This window comes from Pagrus major, chromosome 5 (genome assembly GCF_040436345.1).
Source record: "Pagrus major chromosome 5, Pma_NU_1.0".
Lineage (NCBI taxonomy): Eukaryota > Metazoa > Chordata > Actinopteri > Spariformes > Sparidae > Pagrus > Pagrus major.
The window spans coordinates 28,384,698-28,404,991 of NC_133219.1; the positions used below are offsets into that span (position 1 = coordinate 28,384,698).

Sequence of the window (20,294 nt, forward strand, 5' to 3'; positions counted from 1 at the left end):
ATGTTAAATCAGTCAAGAGGTCCTTCAGGGGGTCTCATGGATCCTTGAGGACTTCACAGCGCCCTCCAAAATCAGGAAGGAATTTTATTTAACTGATTAGTTATTGTGCAACAGCTGCTTGAATAGAGATTTCGCTGTCATAATTTTTGTCTTCCAACAGAGTATACAGTTCTGCAATTTAGCCGTAGTATATGAACAACCTTAATCTTTTGATTCCCGGAACAAAAATCTTGAGTGGTGGTTTGACTGGAATCTATGATCTGAACACACATAAATACTATCAGCTATTTCCAAAAATGTCACTGGTGATAGTGATAGTCTCTAGATTCACAACAACAATACAGAGAAGATGAAAACAACCATTAGATGGTTAAGAATTCGTCCACAATGTCACAGGCTGGTGTCAGCTGTCTTCATCTTTGGAGCGCTGGCAGAGTTGGGTAGTGTTGCAGTGTCAGGCTGGCCGTCCCTGCAGAAGAACACAGCAGGGTTTTTACAGGCCCACATTGCCACCTCACCCCCTCCGCCTCCTTTTCCAGGACTTGAGCTTGACAGGCGGCTGTTGTTATTCACCCCGACACGACTCACGTAGCGGTCCCTTATCCTCTCTGCCGGGTTAAGCCGAATCTCCCGGTTCTGGGTGTGGTTTGAGAGGTATGCAGCAATATTTCTGGTCCGATAGCCCTCCTCTCTGCTCCGCCCCAGTAACATGGATATATTGGGGTTCCTCAGGGCATAGATCAGAGGGTTGATAGCTCCGTTTGCCCAGGCTAGCCAGATGGCCACTGTGTCCATTGCAGGGTTGAATGTGTAGTCCCCCATCGCTGCAACCAGCCCCATTAAACAATATGGCCCCCAACAAAAAATGATGAAAACAATCATAATCAGAACTGTGGTGGCTGTTCGCATTTCACTGTAAAATCGCAGTAAGTAAGCGTATGTTGTCACCGGCCTGACTCGGATTTCGGAGAGTCGAACTGTCTTACAGATGTTATAATGACAAAAACACATCAGGGAGAAGGGCAGTAAATAGCATACAACAATGAGGCAGATGCTATAAGCCGTCCCCATGCGTGAGGTCCCAGAGTGGAACACATACATACAGTGGTAGAAACCTCGCTTATGGATCTCTGTAGGCGTTCGGACCAACAGGTACCAAGGCAGAGAGAAGATGACGGCAGTTAGCCACACAGCTACCAACAACTGAGTTGCTTTCTGACGCCCTATTTTAGCCTGTGGCTGTCTGACTATAGCGTAGTATCTGTCAAAGGAGATCAAAGTCATAGTCAGGGTAGAGATGATACCAAAGCAGGTGTTGAAAAAGCCGTTGGCCACACAGAAACGATCCCCGAACATCCAGATCCCGTCCTTACTGAAGAGCATGACGAAGGAGAACGGCAGGCAAAGAACAGCTGTCAGGAAGTCGGACAACGACAGCGACATGATGAAAGCGTTGGTCACCGTTCGAAGCTGTCTGTGTTTGATGATGACGATGACGACAGCCGAGTTCCCGAGGCTGGAGAGGAGGAAGATAGAAAGGAGTACCAGGGCCTGAGCTGCCACCATGATGCCCTGCAGGACGGAGTTACTCTCAGCAGCGCTGAGCACTGACGGGGTCGATGCCTGGTGGATCTGACTGAACTCGCTCCCTCTTTGGTCCCTGAATGCTGATAGGTTTCCTGTGGTTCCCACTGTGGCCTCGGTGGTGGTGGTCACTAAGCTGGTCACTATAGAAACAACCCTTAAAGAGAAATCATAATACAATCAGCGTAGTGTGAATACAATATATTATCACAGCTACAAACAGCATTTCATGCACAATATAAAAAATAAAACATTTTCACAGAGCTTCTATACTCGTGTGACTGAATATCTGAATGTCTTTGGTATTCCGGTGTAATCCAAGTGTCCACACCTCCCAACATCTCAAATTCATTTGAAATGATGTTAACACATAGACGTGCAGTTGAGCTAGTGCAGCTGAAGTGTGTGGTTTTAGCTTAACAGCTACAGTAGAGTTTTCATCTTGAATAAGGGTGTAAATAACATGTTTTGAAAGTCTATTTCAGATCTCGAGGCTTTCGGAAACTTTGATTATGACGGACAAACTGTTTTCAGTTTTAAAGTCCGAGGCTACTTCAGCTGTTTTACTGTGAAGCTCCAGAAATGTTCTGTGGACTACGAGACTTCACCTGACTTTACATCAGCAGTGAGGAGATAATGAATGTTTTTGGTGAACTTATCCTTTAAACAAGAAAGTGTTTAAAAAAACAATAAAAATGCAAAAGAATTAAGAAAGAATTTACTGACTAAACAGAGAGCAGAGACAACTGAGACAGTAACTTTGCTCTCTGCGATCATAAGAGTAAAACCTATAGTCCCTGTAGTCCTCCATGCTATAAAGGGATATGTGCTATGGGGCTGATACCTGATTTTCTTTTTAAAGCCCATCAGTTAACTCTACATTTGGGATATGAAATCAATTCTGTTTACTAATTGTGTCTCTGCTGAAATGAGCTACTGTCTCTGTTTGTTTGTTTGTATCAGCTGTAGCTCCAGGAGAGGGTGAATGATGGTGCAGGAGCCCCATTGTTGTTCTGCTAGACGAACAGAATTCATCGATAACCAGCTTCCTTAAATAATTCAACTAGCTGCTTTATTCTGGAGGCACTTAAATACAATTTTCACAGTGCTTTACTTCCAAAGCAGAAAGGACAGATGGAGAGGTGTATGGACAGAGTTTCTTACCTTGGCACAACAGGTGAGGCAGTGCCCAGCTGGTCGGTGAAGCTCGGACCAGAGGTGTCAGCTGTGTAGTTGCTGCCACCGCTGCCCCGCAGGGCTGTGCTAACAGGTGAATCCATCGACGTGGCACAAAAACAGCACAACGAAGCTCATTCCTTGTTTCCCACACATCCATTCAGATCAGTGTGTGTTCGACTCAAACCGCTTCAAGCTGCTGATAACTCCTCCATTTCTCTATCTCCAGATCCATCAACACAAGAATGGAAAACACAAGTCAAATCCCTCTTCAAAGGCTGGCAGTCGTTTTTTACATGTTAATAAAGGCAGAGTAAAACAAGTGTTTAAGATTGATTTTTTTAATGTAGAATAATGCCTGATCCCTTTTTAATCTATAAACGACAGACATCAATGTTTTACAGTAGCACTGTTCACTGTGTAGCTATAGAGCTCCACAGTGACCTGCTTGTGTTGGCCCCTGCTGTCAGGATGAACAGCTCACTGACTGATGCCAGGATCATCCACACAGGATCATCCACAGAGGATCATCCACAGGATCATCCACAGAGGATCATCCACAGGATCATCCACAGAGGATCATCCACAGGATCATCCACAGGATCATCCACAGAGGATCATCCACAGGATCATCCACAGGATCATCCACAGGATCATCCACAGAGGATCATCCACAGAAGATCATCCACAGAGGATCATCCACAGGATGATCCACAGAGGATGATCCACAGAGGATCATCCACACAGGATGATCCACAGAGGATCATCCACACAGGATCATCCACACAGGATCATCCACACAGGATCATCCACAGAGGATCATCCACAGAGGATCATCCACAGGATCATCCCCACAGGATCATCCACACAGGATCATCCACACAGGATCATCCACAGAGGATCATCCACAGGATCATCATGTGTTACCTGTTGTCTGTTTGTGCTTGTTACATCTGATTCTCCAGGTGGAAACATGGACCCTAGATTTATTATTTACACAAGATTATATCCAATTTCATACAAGTACTCATTCATTTTGTTTGGTAAAGTATATCTAATATTTTTTTCCATATTATGATCAAGTAGCTACAGTAATTTAAAGTGACTCACCATTTACATCATTTGGCCTTATATAGTGTGAAATACAGAATTTAGTCTGGAGATTAAAGACAGCATACCTTTATCCTGGCCTGTACTGACATATTGTTTTAGTCCGTTGTCAGCACAAGAAGAGGCCCAGAAGCAGTTTGGACCATCCTGGATCCGGACTGCAGGCTGCTGGACGTGTTGGCCTTCACATCACACTTCAACAACTTCTCCGGAAGTTGTCTGTCGTTAAAATGTGTCCTGGCCGTTTGGACACTGTGTCACAGCATGTTGTTCATTTAGCGTCAATGTCCGTTATTTGAATCATGGTTTAAATCATTCCTTTCTTCCTCGCGTCACCTCAAACTTTGGTGATGTTGTTACAATCCAGCCACACGGACCTGCACACAACATGTCGGCTCCCTGCGTCCTCCGGTCCAAACGCTTGTTCCTCTGGAGGAGAGCGCACAGCAGGCAGTCACAGGTCCGTGTCGCTGCTGGCAGCACTGCACATGAGTGCTTCTGAAATGTGGCCTCTGAAATGCTTCTTAAGGACAGAAGAAGAAGAAGGTCCGTCCACTCCTGCTCCTCAGCTGTGTTCAGAAGACACGAAGCCTCGGAGCGGAGGAGACAGCGCGGCTCCCACCCTGTTGATCTGTCACCACAGCAGCCTGCTCTCCATCAATAACTGATCTGTGATCAGCAGCCTGCTCGCCATCAATAACTGATCTGTGATCAGCAGCCTGCTCTCCATCAATAACTGATCTGTCATCAGCTGTCAACAGATCCAGGTATGAACGGCACATTCTGCACGAGCTCCTGCACGAGCATCTCTCCCTTCCTTCCTCTCTCCCTCTCCGAAACCACGCCCTCAATTTCTACGTCACACGGCATCGTGTGACGTTTTATACAGTTGCCATGGTAAGTGGTGATAGATTTGCATCTACGTATGTGTCCGTAAAATGACATTATAAGGTGTTAAATGTAATGTATCAGCCCTCAGAGCAGAGTCACATGTTACTGCTGCAGCTCAACAGCTGATCTCAATCTCTGCACACTATACTACTAACTGCACTTAGCAGCAGCAGCAGCAGCAGCAGCAGCAGTTAGCAGCAGGCAGAAGCAGGCAGCAGGCCGCAGCAGCAGCAGCAGACGGCAGCAGTTAGCAGTAGGCAGCAGCAGCAGTTAGCAGCAGCAGGCAGCAGTTAGCAGCAGGGAGCAGCAGGCAGAAGCAGGCAGCAGCAGCAGTTAGCTGCAGTTAGCAGAAGCAGGCAGCAGCAGTTAGCAGCAGCAGGCGGTAGCAGCAACAGGCGGCAGCAGCAGTTAGCAGCAGCAGGCAGCAGCACCAGTTAGCAGCAGCAATTAGCAGCAGGGAGAAGCAGACGGCAGCAGCAGTTAGCAGAAGCAGGCAGCAGTTAGCAGCAGCAGCAGGTGGCAGCAGCAGGCAGAAGCAGACGGCAGCAGCAGCAGGCAGCAGTTAGCAGCAGGGAGCAGCAGGCAGCACCAGCAGGCAGCCAGCAGCAGCAGCAGTTAGCTGCAGTTAGCAGAAGCAGGCAGCAGCAGTTAGCAGCAGCAGGCGGCAGCAGCAGTTAGCAGCAGCAGGCAGAAGCACCAGTTAGCAGCAGCAAGCAGCAGGTAGCAGCAGCAGTTAGCAGCAGGGAGAAGCAGACGGCAGCAGCAGTTAGCAGCAGGCAGAAGCAGCAGTTAGCAGCAGCAGCAGGTGGCAGAAGCAGACGGCAGCAGCAGCAGGCAGCAGCACCAGCAGGCAGCTATAGGCAGAAGCAGGCAGCAGCAACAGTAAGCAGCAGCGGCAGTTAGCAGCAGGCGGCAGCAGCAGGAAGCAGCAGTAAGCAGCAGCAGCAGTTAGCAGCAGGCAGCAGCAAGCAGTAGCCAGCAGTTAGTAGCAGCAGCAGCCAGCAGTTAGCAGCAGAACCAGCAGGCAGCCAGCAGAAAGCCAGCAGCAGCAGCAGCAGTTAGCAGCAGCACTAGCAGGCAGCAAGCAGCAGCAGTTAGCAGCAGCAGGCAGCAGCAGCAGCTAGCAGTTAGTAGCAGCAGCAGCCAGCAGTTAGCAGTAGCAGTTAGCGGCAGCAGCAGTTAGCAGCAGCACCAGCAGGCAGCCAGCAGAAAGCCAGCAGCAGCAGGCAGCCAGCAGCAGCAGCAGTTAGCAGCAGCAGTTAGCAGCAGGCAGCAGCGGCAGGCAGCAGCACCAGCAGGTGGCAGCAGTTAGCAGCAGCAGCAGGCAGCAGTTAGCAGCAGTTAGCAGCAGAACCAGCAGGCAGCCAGCAGAAAGCCAGCAGCAGTTAGCAGCAGCAGCAGCAGCCAGCAGCTAGCAGTTAGTAGCAGCAGCAGCCAGCAGTTAGCAGTAGCAGGCAGCAGCAGTTAGCAGCCAGCAGTTAGCAGCAGCACCAGCAGGCAGTCAGCAGAAAGCCAGCAGCAGCAGCAGTTAGCAGCAGGCAGCAGCGGCAGGCAGCAGCGGCAGGCGGCAGCAGCAGTTAGCAGGCAGCAGTTAGCAGCAGCAGGCAGAAGCAGGCAGCAGTAAGCAGCAGGTAGCAGTAAGCAGCAGCAGGCGGGAACAGTTAGCAGCAGGCAGCAGCAGCAGTTAGCAGCAGGCAGCTGCAGGCAGCAGCAGCAGCAGGCAGCAGCAGCAGGTGGCAGCAGGCAGCAGCAGCAGGCGGCAGCAGCAGCAGGTAGTCTTGATGTGTTTCTGTTTTCCGTAAGAAATTATGTTTTTGATTATCTGGCTGCATCATTAAGTCTTGAAGAGCTTTTTTTAAAAAACATTGCTCATATTTTTCTGTAGTACACTGTAGCACACTGTAGTATACTGTAGTACACTGTAGTATACTGTATTACAGAGCACCGAATACTTAAGTTCATTGTTAAAGAACCAACAAATCCTGCACAAAGTTGATTACCTTCACTTGAGTGTTTTGTTTTTTTGCAGAATTTCTCTGTTTTCTCACGTTGTTCACGTGTCAGTGATTACAGATGTTTTGTGACGATGATATGATTTCATATAGCTCCTCTTTGGATATCCAGTTCATAATTTCTTACTATATTTGGAGAATTATTATTTATTTTTTAGATGTTCAAGAAATTAACTTTGTGTGTCTCAAAGTGCAGATGTTCCCTTACACCACATATTAATAACATTGTGTTCTGTTTACCATGAAATAAACCACACACATGTTATAATTTGAAGTGAAGACATACTGGAGGTGTGAATTTGAAAAGATATGATGATAAATCATTTAGATGGCAAGGCAAGGCAAGGCAAGGCAAGGCATCTTTATTTATATAGCGCATTTCATACCAAGGCAACTCAATGTGCTTTACATAAAGACAAAACATAAAAAAAAAAAAAAAAGGAAGCATAAGACAGAATAAAAACAAACAAAACACTGAAAAACAGAGTTAAAAGCAAGAGCAAATAAAAGTAAAATAAAAGAAAATAGATAAAGTTTTAAGTTCTCAGCTATAAGCACGTGAAAAGAGAAATGTTTTTAACCTGGATTTAAAAGTGCTTACAGTTGGGGCTGATCTCAGTTCTGCTGGTAGTTTGTTCCACTTGTGTGCAGCATAGCAGCTAAATGCTGCTTCACCATGTCTGGTCTGAACTCTGAGCTCCACTATCTGACCTGAGTCAGTAGATCTCAGAGCTCTACTGGGTTTGTACTCTACTAACATGTCATTCATGTATTTTGGACCTAAACCATTCAGTGATTTGTAAACCAGTAGCAGAACTTTAAAATCTATTCTGTAGCTGACTGGGAGCCAGTGTAAGGTCTTAAGAACCGGGGTGATGTGATCTGATCTCTTTGTTCTGGTTAAAACTCGAGCTGCAGCGTTCTGAATGAGCTGCAGCTGTTTGATGCTTTTTTGGGGGAGACCAGTCAGAAGACCGTTACAGTAGTCTAGTCTACTGGAGATAAAAGCATGAATCAGCTTCTCCTGATCAGTTTGGGACATAAAACCCTTAATTCTGGATATGTTCTTAAGTTGATAAAAGGCTGATTTGGTGACTGATTTGATATGGCTGTTGAAGGTCAGATCTGAGTCTATCAGCACGCCAAGGTTTCGGACTTGGTCTTTAGTTTCTAGAGACAGTGACTCAAGATGTTTACTGACAGCAACCCTCTTCTCTTTATTTCCAAAAACAATGATCTCAGTTTTTTCTTGATTTAACTGAAGGAAATTTTGGCTCATCCAATTTTTGACTTGCTCTAAACAGTGACATAATGACTCTATTGGACTGCAGTCATCTGGAGACAGTGCAAGATATATCTGTGTGTCATCTGCATAACTATGATAGTTGACATTAGAGTTCTGTAGAATTTGACCCAAAGGCAGCATATACAGGTTAAACAGAAGGGGTCCAAGGACTGACCCCTGAGGAACTCCACACGTCATAGCCACTCGATCGGATTGATAACTACCAATGGTCACAAAATAACTCCGTTCCTCTAAGTAGGACCTGAACCATTTTAGGACTGTCCCGCTGAGTCCTGCCCAGGTTTCCAACCTGTCCAGCAGTATACTGTGATCCACAGTGTCAAACGCAGCACTGAGATCCAACATGACCAGAACTGACACCTTGCCTGAGTCAGTGTTCAGCCTTATGTCATTTAACACTCTAATAAGAGCTGTTTCTGTACTGTGGTGAGGTCGGAAGCCTGATTGAAATTTGTCGAAGAGTCCACTGGAGTTCAAGAAGTTGCTGAGTTGATTAAAAACCACTTTCTCAACGATCTTGGCTATAAAGGGAAGATTTGAGATGGGTCTGTAATTGGTTAAAATGGTAGTATCCAATGTTCTCTTTTTTAAGAGTGGCTTGATGGCAGCTACTTTCAGGGGTTTAGGAAACGTGCCTGATTGAAGTGAGAAATTTATTATTTGTTGCAGATCTGTTTGGACAGAGCTTATAATAGTTTTAAAAAAGTCAGATGGTATTGTGTCAAGACAACATGTCGATGTTTTAAGATGCTGAACTGTTTCTTCTAAGGTTTTTTGGTCAACTGTATTAAACTCTGACATTACCGTTGATTTATTCCTAGGTGATTTTAGGGATTGCATCATTGTATTATTTTGCTGATTTGTGTTGATATTTAGCCTTATGGATTTGATTTTTTCATTGAAGAAGTAAGCAAATTCATTGCATTTTTCTGTGGAAAAGAGTTCTGAAGCTATCTCTTTTGGGGGGGTTGTAAGCTTATCAACCATAGCAAACAGAGCACGATTGTTGTTGATGTTCTTATTAATCATTTCAGTAAAGTGTTGCTGTCTAGCCTTGAATAACCCATGGTTAAAATTACAAAGACTTTGTTTGTAGAGGTCATGGTGGATTTGAAGTTTAGTTTTTCTCCATTTACGCTCAGCTTTCCTGCATTCTGTTTTCAGAGCCTTTACCATCAAAGTGTTCCTCCATGGTGTTCTCTGTCTGGTCAAGGTCATCTTAGTTTTAAAAGGTGCAATGGTATCAATGACATTTGAGATTTTGCAGTTGAAATTATTAGATGGAGCCATGATTTGGCATAAATATGGTGATAAAGTGATAAAACATTATAAACTCAAGATTCATTTTCTATCATTTTGCAGAGATGTCAACAGTATACCATGATGTTCTTCAGGGATCGGATAAAGAGGATTGTACTGGAAGTGATCATCACTTACAATCACATAATAGAAGTTACATGATGACACCTGAGAAAATGCCCCTCACTGTAAAACTACAGACCACACCAGCTGTCAACATACTGACGCTCTGACTCATGACTACTCAGTCGTCATTATAGTATATGTTAATGAGTCGTCAGTACTCACTAATAAATGTGTTGTTTATTTGGAAAGCTGAAGGAGCCTTGACTCTAAATTACTTTTTTCTTTTTTGGTGGCAAGTGCACAGTTAGCACAAGCACAGAGCCACATTCATGGGAAACACACCAGGTAAAACTATAACTGAATTTATCTGAAGTTAAACTGAGCTATGCTGGAATTAAATGAAGTTGCCAAACTTTATGAACCAAGGAGATTATTAAAGGTGTAACACAAAACAAATAGGAGGGTCATGCAAATATGAATAAAGAACATGTGTACACAGCCACACTGTCTCTTCAGACCATTAGTGTGCAAAGCCTTTAATAATATAACACAGTACTTTGAACAACACACATGGAAGCAACTGTTTGTGGGAAAGCTCAGGAACTGAGCTGAGAGAAAAGGGTTAGAGGAGAACAAAGAAAAAAGAACACTGGGTTACATCAGGATTATTGTCTATATCAGGACAGAACATGTAGTCCCAAATATCTCCAGTAGATGACAGTCAAGTGGTTAGAACGATGCAGGCTGCTGCAGTATTTCCAAACATTAAAATTAATTTGCAGGCACAGTTTAGCATTTTTTATATCTCTGCAAGGAATGCATATACATTTTTAAACGTGACATTTCCTTTTATAAATTTCTTCTACAAAAGTGTATTTCTCATTCCTTTTATATTCACCCAGATATGTCTGTAGCTTTGGCTATAATGCAGCATGTGATCTGCAAAGTAGAAAGAAACGAATGAATGACGAACAATGAAGTTATTAAATAATTACAGTGAGTAAAAACTACAACATTTGCCCCCAAAAAGTAGTGTAGAGGAAGTATAAAGTAGTAGAACATTTAAATACTCAAGTAAAGTACAATTAACTCAAAATTGTATTGAAGTAGAGTACTTGAGTAAATGTACTTAGTTACGCTCCATCACTAAATAAATCAAACTAATTGCCACACAGTCACCCTGGTGTCCTCGGGGTCCAGGATCCCTGCAGCAGTTGGTTTTATCTCCTGTTGTAGCCTCTATGAAGTGAATAGTCTTCAGCCTGAGGTTCAGCCAACAACTCAACTTCAGTTTTGTAATGTCAAACCCTTATTAGTCAATCTGCAAGGGACTCCACGTGAGCGCTAAGCCTCTGTTGTGCAGCCCTGCTGCCCATGTAACATACAGACTGCCTCCTGCTAATCAGGGACAGGGGGGCAGGGGTATGTATTAATGTCCTTCACCCCACCCCTCCACACTTTCACCAACCTCTCCACAACAACACCCGACATATTTTTGCTCTCTCTAAATCTCTTTCGATAAGATTCTGTATATTTTTTATTACCTCTCTGTTTTTTCTTCCAAGAAGGTTCACAGGAAGACTGTTTGCTTCAGTTAAGCATCATTTGTTTTTGTCTTATTATTATTAACGTCTCAGAAAATGGGGATTGACTCTGGAGTCAATATTTCAGATGATTTTGAACCTTATGGGGGAAAAAGCGCCTTTACCCAACTGGAGCACAACATAGTGGCAGGATATCTCATTACTGCAGGTAAGAAAGAGAAGACACAGTACTATGTGAGTATTGTGTTGTTTCAGTGTAGCTAATGTATCTGCTTGATGTTCTCCTGTAGAACCTTGTGAAGTCAGAGACACAATGTTTCTTTTAGCTGTTTTCATGAGAACATGGAATAGGGGGTTAGGAAACATGACTGTATGTAGGTGGTCTTAGACCTTTGAGGGCAGTTATGCTGAAAGAAAATGAGTCCATTGTTGTCCTTTGAAAAGCTGTTCTGATAGCATTATGTAACTTATTCAGGTCTTGGCACTGTATTTCATGTTTTTGAGTGGCTAATAAGAAAGGTGTTGAATGTTAAATTGCTGCTACCTCGGACCTGAAGACTAATAGCCAGTGTGTTTAAAACTGTTTCTGTATCCTTCATTGAGTATTTTTCTCTCTTATGGCAACTTTATTAGGAAGGTGAAACAAATCAACATTAGAAAAGATGTCAACCCTGGGCTTCACTTTGATTTGTTTCTCTGATTAAACCTATAAGGTGCTGCAGGTTTGACTTCCACATTGTGACACTACTGCACGTCTCCTTTTTTTCCCAGGTGTGGTTAGTTTGGCGAGCAACATAGTGGTGCTGCTAATGTTTGTGAAGTTTAGGGAGCTCCGCACGGCCACCAACTTCATTATAATCAACTTGGCTTTAACTGACATCGGAGTGGCTGGTATTGGCTATCCCATGTCAGCAGCCTCAGACATCCACGGCAGCTGGAAATTTGGCTACACTGGTTGTCAGGTGGGTGGAATGTAAGCACCTTCATATCTACATTATTTCACTGATTGAGCAACACATTGAAAACTCATGTATGGCATCAAATTTAATGTTGAGATGAGGGACGGTCATTTCTGTCAGTTGTTCTGGATTTCACATACCTTGAAATGTAATGAAGCACAAATCATCTGGATGCTCAATATTTAATTGTCAGAATTGTCTTCAGTCCTATGTGGTCTAATACCCAGGTAATAGTGCTGTAACAGATCACTTAAGTCACATGATGTGCATCAATTATACTGTCTAGTCTGCGTGGACCGGACCGTGGATCGGACCGTGGACCGGACCATGGCCAGTGTTCTCAGACAGTTGGAGATACAGACAGCTCTAATGTTTTCAGACTGGTTTACTGTATAAACATGTTAACAGGTTCTATTGATCCCTCCCAGCATTAAAATACATTGTAATGGTGTTTTTAATACTAACACAAAACAATTTTTTTCTTTTGTTCCATTTCAAATGCAAAAAACCCAAAACTTGTTGATGTAATATACAGTTCACAACGAGGTGAGAACCTTCTACAAACCCAGTTCCAAAAAAATGTTTGGACACTGTTTAAAATATTAATAAAAACAGAATGAAATCATTTTCACTAATTCTCACAAACAACAGTTTAACAGTTTAAGTGTTCCTGAGCCGTGTAGTTATCTCCTTCACACATCATGTGTTTGACAAAGTGGTGAACCTCACCTCATGCCTGCTTCTGGGGCAGCTGTATCTCAGGAGGTCGAGCAGGTTGTCTAGTAATCAGAAGGTTGCTGGTTCTAATCCCACCTTGCTCCTGATGAGCAGTTGGCACCTCTGCCATCAGTGTGGCACAACTGTGTATGTGAAGCGTTGAAGTGTTGTAAAGCACTTTGAGCGGTCAGTAGACTGGAAACCATTTCAATCAACTGAGCCTTTCATACCCAGTCATGATCCTGTTACCAGTTTACCTGTGGAAACAGGTGTTTCAATCAGTCTTCTGTTGAGTATATGTAAAAAAAAATGTTTATTTTTTTGTGTCATGTAATCCTACAAAGTAGTATTTAGTTATAATGTATGTAAATATATCATTTTTAGTCAGTTTGTGGCCCTTTGAAAATGTCACACTCACAAACGTGACTGATTCTGAGCTGGCCATGAGACTAAACCTGTGAGCAGGCTGACGCATGTGTCGCGTGTTTGACTCTTATGGCAGATTATGGGGGTTCTCAGTCCTTGTTACTGCACAGTTGTATTGAGCCATGTGATGCTGATCAACAGTGAAACCCAGAACAAATAATTTAGCTGGGCAGCGAGGGTTTCCTATAAAGTACCTGTTGTGTACATTTGCTACAAAATTTGCTGTCAAAATATTATAATATATTAATTATATGGGGCACTGAATTTAATAAATTTACTGTTATCAAACCACATATGAGACAGAAATTAGCAAGCTGGAGTTGAACGCAAGGATGTGAAGGGAACGCAGCCCTTTGTTCATACAGAAGTGAGCGTGGTTTCATCTAAAGTGGGCTGTAAAACCAGGAGATGCTGGGAGGCCTGCTGTACCTCCTTTAGCTCCTGGCTGCTATAGAAAAGAACGGATTAAACTGTGTCCAAAATATGCAACTATAAACCTCAAGGCAGCATCATGGTCCACAATCAGTCCAGTAATAGGGCCATTACCATGACGTATCTGTTAAAAAGTTAACGTCTCTTTGTTTTTGTCTCCAGATCTATGCAGCTCTCAACATCTTCTTTGGCATGGCCAGTATCGGCCTGCTGACTGTGGTGGCCATTGACCGCTACCTCACCATCTGCAGACCAGACATAGGTAAGCTATCTACTGGCTTTCCATGCAAAGGGGGGACAGGGAGGACCTCTTACTGTCCAGCTAGCGTTTGTATGGATTCCACTGCTTTTCTTCTTTAGTTGGGTTAGTCAGTTATAGAGACAGTATTATGTGTAGCTGTGGTTATGATTGTGATCTTGTGGTAGGTTTGTACAACACACAGCCAACGGTGGTGCTGATACAACGGGTTGTGAGCTGTAGTTTCAACGGTATACACACCAACCTCTTCAGCTGTGGTGTCCCTCAGGTTGACCTGCTCCTCTCAGGGTCTGTCCTCCTCCATACTCGCTCATTGCTGTTCAGTGTCTCAGAACTATGGGAGAGCGGACAGGCCGGGTGTCTGCAGGCCAGGCTGCTCATGGAGAGGCAGCCTGGCAGTAACACTCTCGGCAGAGCTGAGTAGTGTTAGTCCTGGTTGTGTTATCAGTTTTTGACTGCTGTCAGGATGTTCAGAGATTTCCTACAAATATGAATATGATACATAAAATACTTCTAGGATAACTCATTAACCCTAGCTTTACGGAATCAACGTTAAACAGGAACATTACATACATGGAGGCTTCATCTAAACTGGGTTAGCATGAGAATATCAGGGTACACCAATCAGAGGCAGAGTAGGACAAGTCCTATTGAGAAAAGCAGTGGGATCCATAATAACATGTCCAGCCAACATGCATATTCCTTATAACAGATGAGATGTAAGAAATGTCACAAATGTAGTCTATAATTGTGTTTATAGTGAATATTATCCAAAAAAGATTCTCACATTCAGCATCGGTCAAGATAACATTGTAAGATCTTAACAGTACAGACAGGTTATTGTTACACCTCATAACCAATTTTATTTAATTGTGTATGTCATTTTTTGGAGTCTGCAGAACATCAACATCAACCTGACAGGAATAACTTGTGTTGAAACCAGTATCTCCACAGTGCATTAACACTTTCCTAACCTTCGGTAAAAATGTACTTGTATTTTTTCTCTCTAGGGCAAAAAATGACGATGCGATCTTACAACCTTCTTATTCTGGCAGCGTGGCTGAATGCTGTGTTCTGGTCCTCCATGCCCATAGTGGGCTGGGCTGGTTATGCCCCTGACCCCACTGGAGCTACGTGCACCATCAACTGGAGACAGAATGATGCGTGAGTTATTAATGGACTGCAGATGTTACTGCATATTTGACAGTCACTATAACATTTTGTTTTAAAAAGTGCTCACTAATTCTCACAAAACTAATACTGGGTTACAGCTATTACATCTGAACATCTCAACTCTCTCAAGGTTCAGAAATGACAGTGCTCACATCTAATCAACCTGATCACCAAAATGCAGGAAAAAATATACCCACAAAATAAAATTAGAGATAAAAAACATAAAATGATATCACATGATAAATCTGTTAGAATCTATTAAAAGTGTGTTTAATAATGTATTCCATACTTTCCATATGCAGCAGATCTCTTAATCTCCTTTTTGTATTTTTACTAAATGAATAAGGTTGCACTGCTGAAATGTAAAGAATGTCTTAGCTTAAGCACTTAATCAGTTCATCTGATTACTCCGGCCTTCACTCATAGACCAGTTAATATAGCAAGTCACAGCAACATCATAAGCAGCAACAGGACGCACAAAAACATCTGTTGCCAATCTGTTATTAAAGCCAGATCAGATTTATGTTTCAGAATCATTAAAAAAAAATCTGGTAATTCTGCAAAGTGGAAAGTTCTGTGACACAATAAACTCTGTCCTATTTTAACCCTAACACACAGGTGGTCCTCGGTCCCTCGCTGTAGAGTAAAACTGAATGAACAGACTCATCTGTCTCAGTCTCTTTACATCCACAAGACATGAGGTGGAATAGTTTAGTTATGAACTAAAAAAGGCAAGCCAAAAAAATCTGTTAACTAAATACAGAAACATAACAAAGCAAATACTCACGAAGATCCACAGCTCAAAGCACAGATGAAACGTATGCTTCATAGCTGACACTGAACCGCAATTTAAGGAGGCTAGCTAGCTACTGCTAACGTTATTACAAAAACAGGGTGAAGCACAATGCGGTAGTGCCCTGCAAACAAAAACTTTTAATTTAGGCCTTGTTTATCAATGGGTTAAGACTCAGCAGCTGCGTTGCTAATTTATCGCCTCAGAAACAGATTTTGGTGGACTGCTAAGGTGAAATAAGTGAAAATGTACTCACCGCTAGCCTAATGTAGCCCTACTGCACAAACTCAAACCACAGTCTCACAGAACGTCCTATCAAACCAAACAATGTATATAAAGTCAACATATCAAACCCTAGCATCTGGTTCCTGGGCTCACTTCTATTGTAGTAATTATGTAATGTTGTGTAGGGTCGTATAGTGTTCATTGAACAATGTATACAGTTTAGTCATGTGTAAACATGAAACTTTAAAACATTATTAACCAAGAAGATCCAGATTATACTGTAACTGTATGAGCAGACACTATAACAGACTCTGCTTTCACTCCACAGCTCCTTCATCTCTTACACTATGGCAGTGATTGCTGTGAACTTCGTGGTGCCTCTGTCTGTCATGTTTTACTGCTACTACAATGTGTCGGTCACTGTGAGGAGATACAAAGCAAGCAACTGCTTGGACAGTATCAACATCGACTGGTCTGATCAGATGGATGTCACCAAGGTGAACACTGAGCCACACTCAGCCATTTTCAGACTAGTATAGTAGAGTATAGTATAGTATAGTACAGTATAGTATAGTATAGTACAGTACAGTATAGTATAGTACAGTATAGTACAGTACAGTTTAGTGTAGTATAGTACAGTATAGTATAGTACAGTACAGTACAGTATAGTATAGTACAGTATAGAACAGTATAGTACAGTATAGTATAGTACAGTTTAGTATAGTACAGTATATACAGTTTAGTATAGTATAGTACAGTATAGTATAGTACAGTACAGTACAGTATAGTATAGTATAGTATAGAACAGTATAGTACAGTATAGTATAGTACAGTATAGTACAGTACAGTTTAGTATAGTATAGTATAGTATAGTATAGTACAGTATAGTATAGTACAGTATAGTACAGTACAGTATAGTAGAGTATAGTACAGTTCAGTATAGTACAGTATAGTATAGTACAGTTTAGTATAGTACAGTATAGTATAGTATAGTACAGTTTAGTATACTAGTATAGTACAGCATAGTACAGTATAGTATAGTAAAGTTTAGTATAGTACAGTATAATATAGTATAGTACAGTATAGTACAGTACAGTTTAGTATAGTACAGTATAGTATAGTACAGTATAGTACAGTACAGTTTAGTATAGTATAGTACAGTATAGTATAGTATAGTACAGTACAGTATAGTACAGTACAGTTTAGTATAGTATAGTACAGTATAGTATAGTATAGTACAGTACAGTATAGTATAGTACAGTATAGAACAGTATAGTACAGTATAGTATAGTACAGTTTAGTATAGTACAGTATATACAGTTTAGTATAGTATAGTACAGTATAGAACAGTATAGTACAGTATAGTATAGTACAGTATAGTACGGTACAGTTTAGTATAGTACAGTTTAGTAAAGTACAGTATAGTACAGTACAGTATAGTAGAGTATAGTACAGTTCAGTATAGTACAGTATAGTATAGTACAGTTTAGTATATTACAGTATAGTACAGTATAGTATAGTACAGTTTAGTATACTAGTATAGTACAGCATAGTACAGTATAGTATAGTAAAGTTTAGTATAGTACAGTTTAGTATAGTACAGTATAATATAGTATAGTACAGTATAGTACAGTACAGTTTAGTATAGTACAGTATAGTATAGTATAGTACAGTATAGTACAATACAGTTTAGTATAGTACAGTATTGTACAGTATAGTATAGTACAGTATAGTATAGTATAGTATAGTACAGTTTAGTATAGTACAGTATACTTGACGTGGAAAAAGCAGAACATAGGAAAGACACTGATCCTTTTCTCCAATGGTTTTTTGCAGCTATAGTTTGCACTACAATTTAAGTGTGTCTTGTATACTATTTACAATATTCTATATGAAAGCTGTGTTGCTGTGTTTGTGGCCGGCAGATGTCCATAGTGATGATTGTCATGTTCCTGGTGGCCTGGTCCCCTTACTCCATGGTGTGTCTCTGGGCATCATTCGGTGACCCCAAGACTATCCCTGCTCCCATGGCCATCATTGCTCCACTTTTTGCCAAGTCCTCCACCTTTTACAACCCCTGCATTTATGTTATTGCAAACAAAAAGTGAGTGTTTTCTTTTTTATGATGCTGCCATAGTAGTTAATGTGCACATAATGCACTTGTGGGGTAGAGAAGGGTTTGTGTCAATGTAATGTTTTAATGATGTATAGTATTTGAGTATACCATCCGCTCACTCCGCACAGCATTAAAACATGAAAATTAAAGATTAACACACACACTTAAATGATCTATTCCTGCAGGTTCAGAAGGGCCATCATAGGGATGATCCGATGTCAAACCAGGCAGCGAATCACCATCAATACCCAGGTTCCCATGACAACCTCCCAACAACCTCTGACCCAGTGAAGTGAAATTGCATCAGTATCACATAATATTAATATACCCTGGCTGTAGAGAAGATTGCTAGGATGAAATGAATCACTGTCAGTGTTTCTATTGTAGTTCCTCTTCTGCTGTATAACATAAAGCTGTGGTGTTTACTGTGTAAATTCCACTTGCTTTCCCATTGTAGACTTTATTTGTGTTCCAGTACATGGACTGCATTCTTCAACTGTGTGACAGAATCTAATTAGATTGTGGAGGCAGAAAGGGCCCTGATGTTGTCTAACTTTGCATATTCACAGCAGTTTTACATGGGCTGTTTCTTACAGTGTTTAGAGTTTTGCTATAAATGTGGGCAAGTAGTAGAATATATAGTAGTAGTAGAATGTGATCATTTTAACTCCTCAGATACAGAATAAATACACATAATCAATATACAGTAATAATGGAGACAAGTAGTAGTGTTAGAAAAAGTTAAACTCATCATATTCATGTTGCACATTATGCTGCAGAATGTTAGTGTCTTAATGTTATGTAATATAATTTATTTGATATTGTTATTACATTAACATAGCAGCATTTTAATGTTGTAGATGACTAACATGAAGCATGGAGGTGATAGTGGTGCAATCTAGTGAAGTAAAGTAACACAAACTGGAAGTACTCAAATGAAAGAGTACCTTCAACTTGTACATTGTACTAAATCCTTGAGTAAATGTTATTGAATTCTTGTTCTTATAATTATCTGGTCATGTTTCATGTGGAAAGTGTTAATATTCAATCCCACTAGTAGATATAGTACTGACAGTATCTTAAAATTTTACTTAAGTGTAGTGCTTGAGTAAATGTTCCACCACTGTTGACTGATATTAGAATAGAATAGAATAGAATAGAATAGAATAGAATAGAATAGAATAGAATATGACTTTATTGTCACTATACACATGTACAATAAAATTGTGAATGGCTTTCTCTTCAGGTTAGTAGAAACAAATAGTGCAAAGTAAGAAAAGGAAAGTATACCAAATAAATATTGCTGCTGAAAGCTTTGTTGCTGCCAGGGTCCAAATTACATAAGTAAAGGTACTGATGCACACAATGTCTTTTTATTAAAAATGTGTTCATTCATCTCCAACAAACACTACACTTATATCATTGCTTACAAATAAACGTGTGTATTTATTTTTGTGTGTTGCACAACAAGAGCATGTAAGGAAACAAGGTGAGATTAGGGAGAATGGGTCATGGTAAAGGTGGTGAGACAACCATGGCTGCACTCTGTGCTGCTGAGTTGAAGTCTCACTGTGCCACAAGTGCATATAATAAAAGCCAGTTTTTTTGTTCATGAGGATTCCAACACCTGAGAAAAAGTCATTTTGATTTAATTTAATGCAATATTTTCTAGGGATGTAACAAAATACCCAAGTTCAAGGTATTGTGATAAAAAAAATGTGGCAATAGCATTATGGGACTGTGATTATATCTACCAGCCTATCATGTGGCTATTTTGCTCGTAAGGATCTAACAAGGGAAATCAGTATAAATGCATTCTGCTATCTGTACTTGTCATTGTGTTGTCCTGTTTGAACAGCAGAGGGCGCAGTCATACTGCTCAAGAAGACAGTTCTCACAAGACCTGCCCTACTCCGCCTCTGATTGGTTGGCTTCATTGGTTTCATTCTCAGTGCTTGACTCAAACTGTTATCTTACACACAAGCTCCGGTAATCATCTGTAGTAACATACCGACCTCTTCACTCATTCTCCGCAGCCGCTTTTCGCTGCAAGAGTGTCTCTAGGCTCTTTAGGTGGAGCAAGCAGGCTGGCTGTCCACTGGGCTGTCCTGTTGCTGCTCCGCCACTTGTCCTGTCTGCTTCACCTAGCAAGCCCAGAGACACTGCAGCTGCGAAAGTCCAGACAATACAATTATATACAATTGTA

General features: G+C 41.6%; 2 protein-coding genes across 2 annotated transcripts; one reads left to right on the plus strand and one right to left on the minus strand.

Annotated features, from left to right (window-relative positions):
• Nucleotides 1-390: 390 nt before the first annotated feature.
• gpr135 (G protein-coupled receptor 135) lies at nucleotides 391-2,864 on the minus strand. The gene is made up of 2 exons (XM_073465318.1): nucleotides 2,749-2,864; nucleotides 391-1,741 (listed from the first exon to the last, which is right to left on the minus strand). The coding sequence occupies exons 1-2, from the start codon at nucleotides 2,862-2,864 to the stop codon at nucleotides 391-393; spliced, it is 1,467 nt and encodes a 488-aa protein (XP_073321419.1).
• An 8,205-nt stretch (nucleotides 2,865-11,069) lies between these two features.
• rrh (retinal pigment epithelium-derived rhodopsin homolog) lies at nucleotides 11,070-18,379 on the plus strand. Its single transcript, XM_073467238.1, has 7 exons — nucleotides 11,070-11,196; nucleotides 11,760-11,950; nucleotides 13,685-13,784; nucleotides 14,792-14,945; nucleotides 16,301-16,469; nucleotides 17,898-18,076; nucleotides 18,274-18,379. Exons 1-7 carry the CDS (start codon nucleotides 11,085-11,087, stop codon nucleotides 18,377-18,379), a joined length of 1,011 nt encoding a protein of 336 aa, XP_073323339.1. The 5' UTR covers nucleotides 11,070-11,084.
• Nucleotides 18,380-20,294: the final 1,915 nt, after the last annotated feature.

Bases quoted from the DNA above. Each gene is read 5' to 3' on its own strand.
- gpr135 (XM_073465318.1), bottom strand. From the start codon at position 2,864: ATGGATTCACCTGTTAGCACAGCCCTGCGGGGCAGCGGTGGCAGCAAC. The intron at 1,742-2,748 runs GTAAGAAACTCT...TTTCTCTTTAAG, and splicing joins GCCTCACCTGTTGTGCCAAG to GGTTGTTTCTATAGTGACCA.
- rrh (XM_073467238.1), top strand. From the start codon at position 11,085: ATGGGGATTGACTCTGGAGTCAATATTTCAGATGATTTTGAACCTTAT. The intron at 11,951-13,684 runs GTGGGTGGAATG...TTTTGTCTCCAG, and splicing joins TTGGCTACACTGGTTGTCAG to ATCTATGCAGCTCTCAACAT. The intron at 16,470-17,897 runs GTGAACACTGAG...TGTGGCCGGCAG, and splicing joins ATCAGATGGATGTCACCAAG to ATGTCCATAGTGATGATTGT.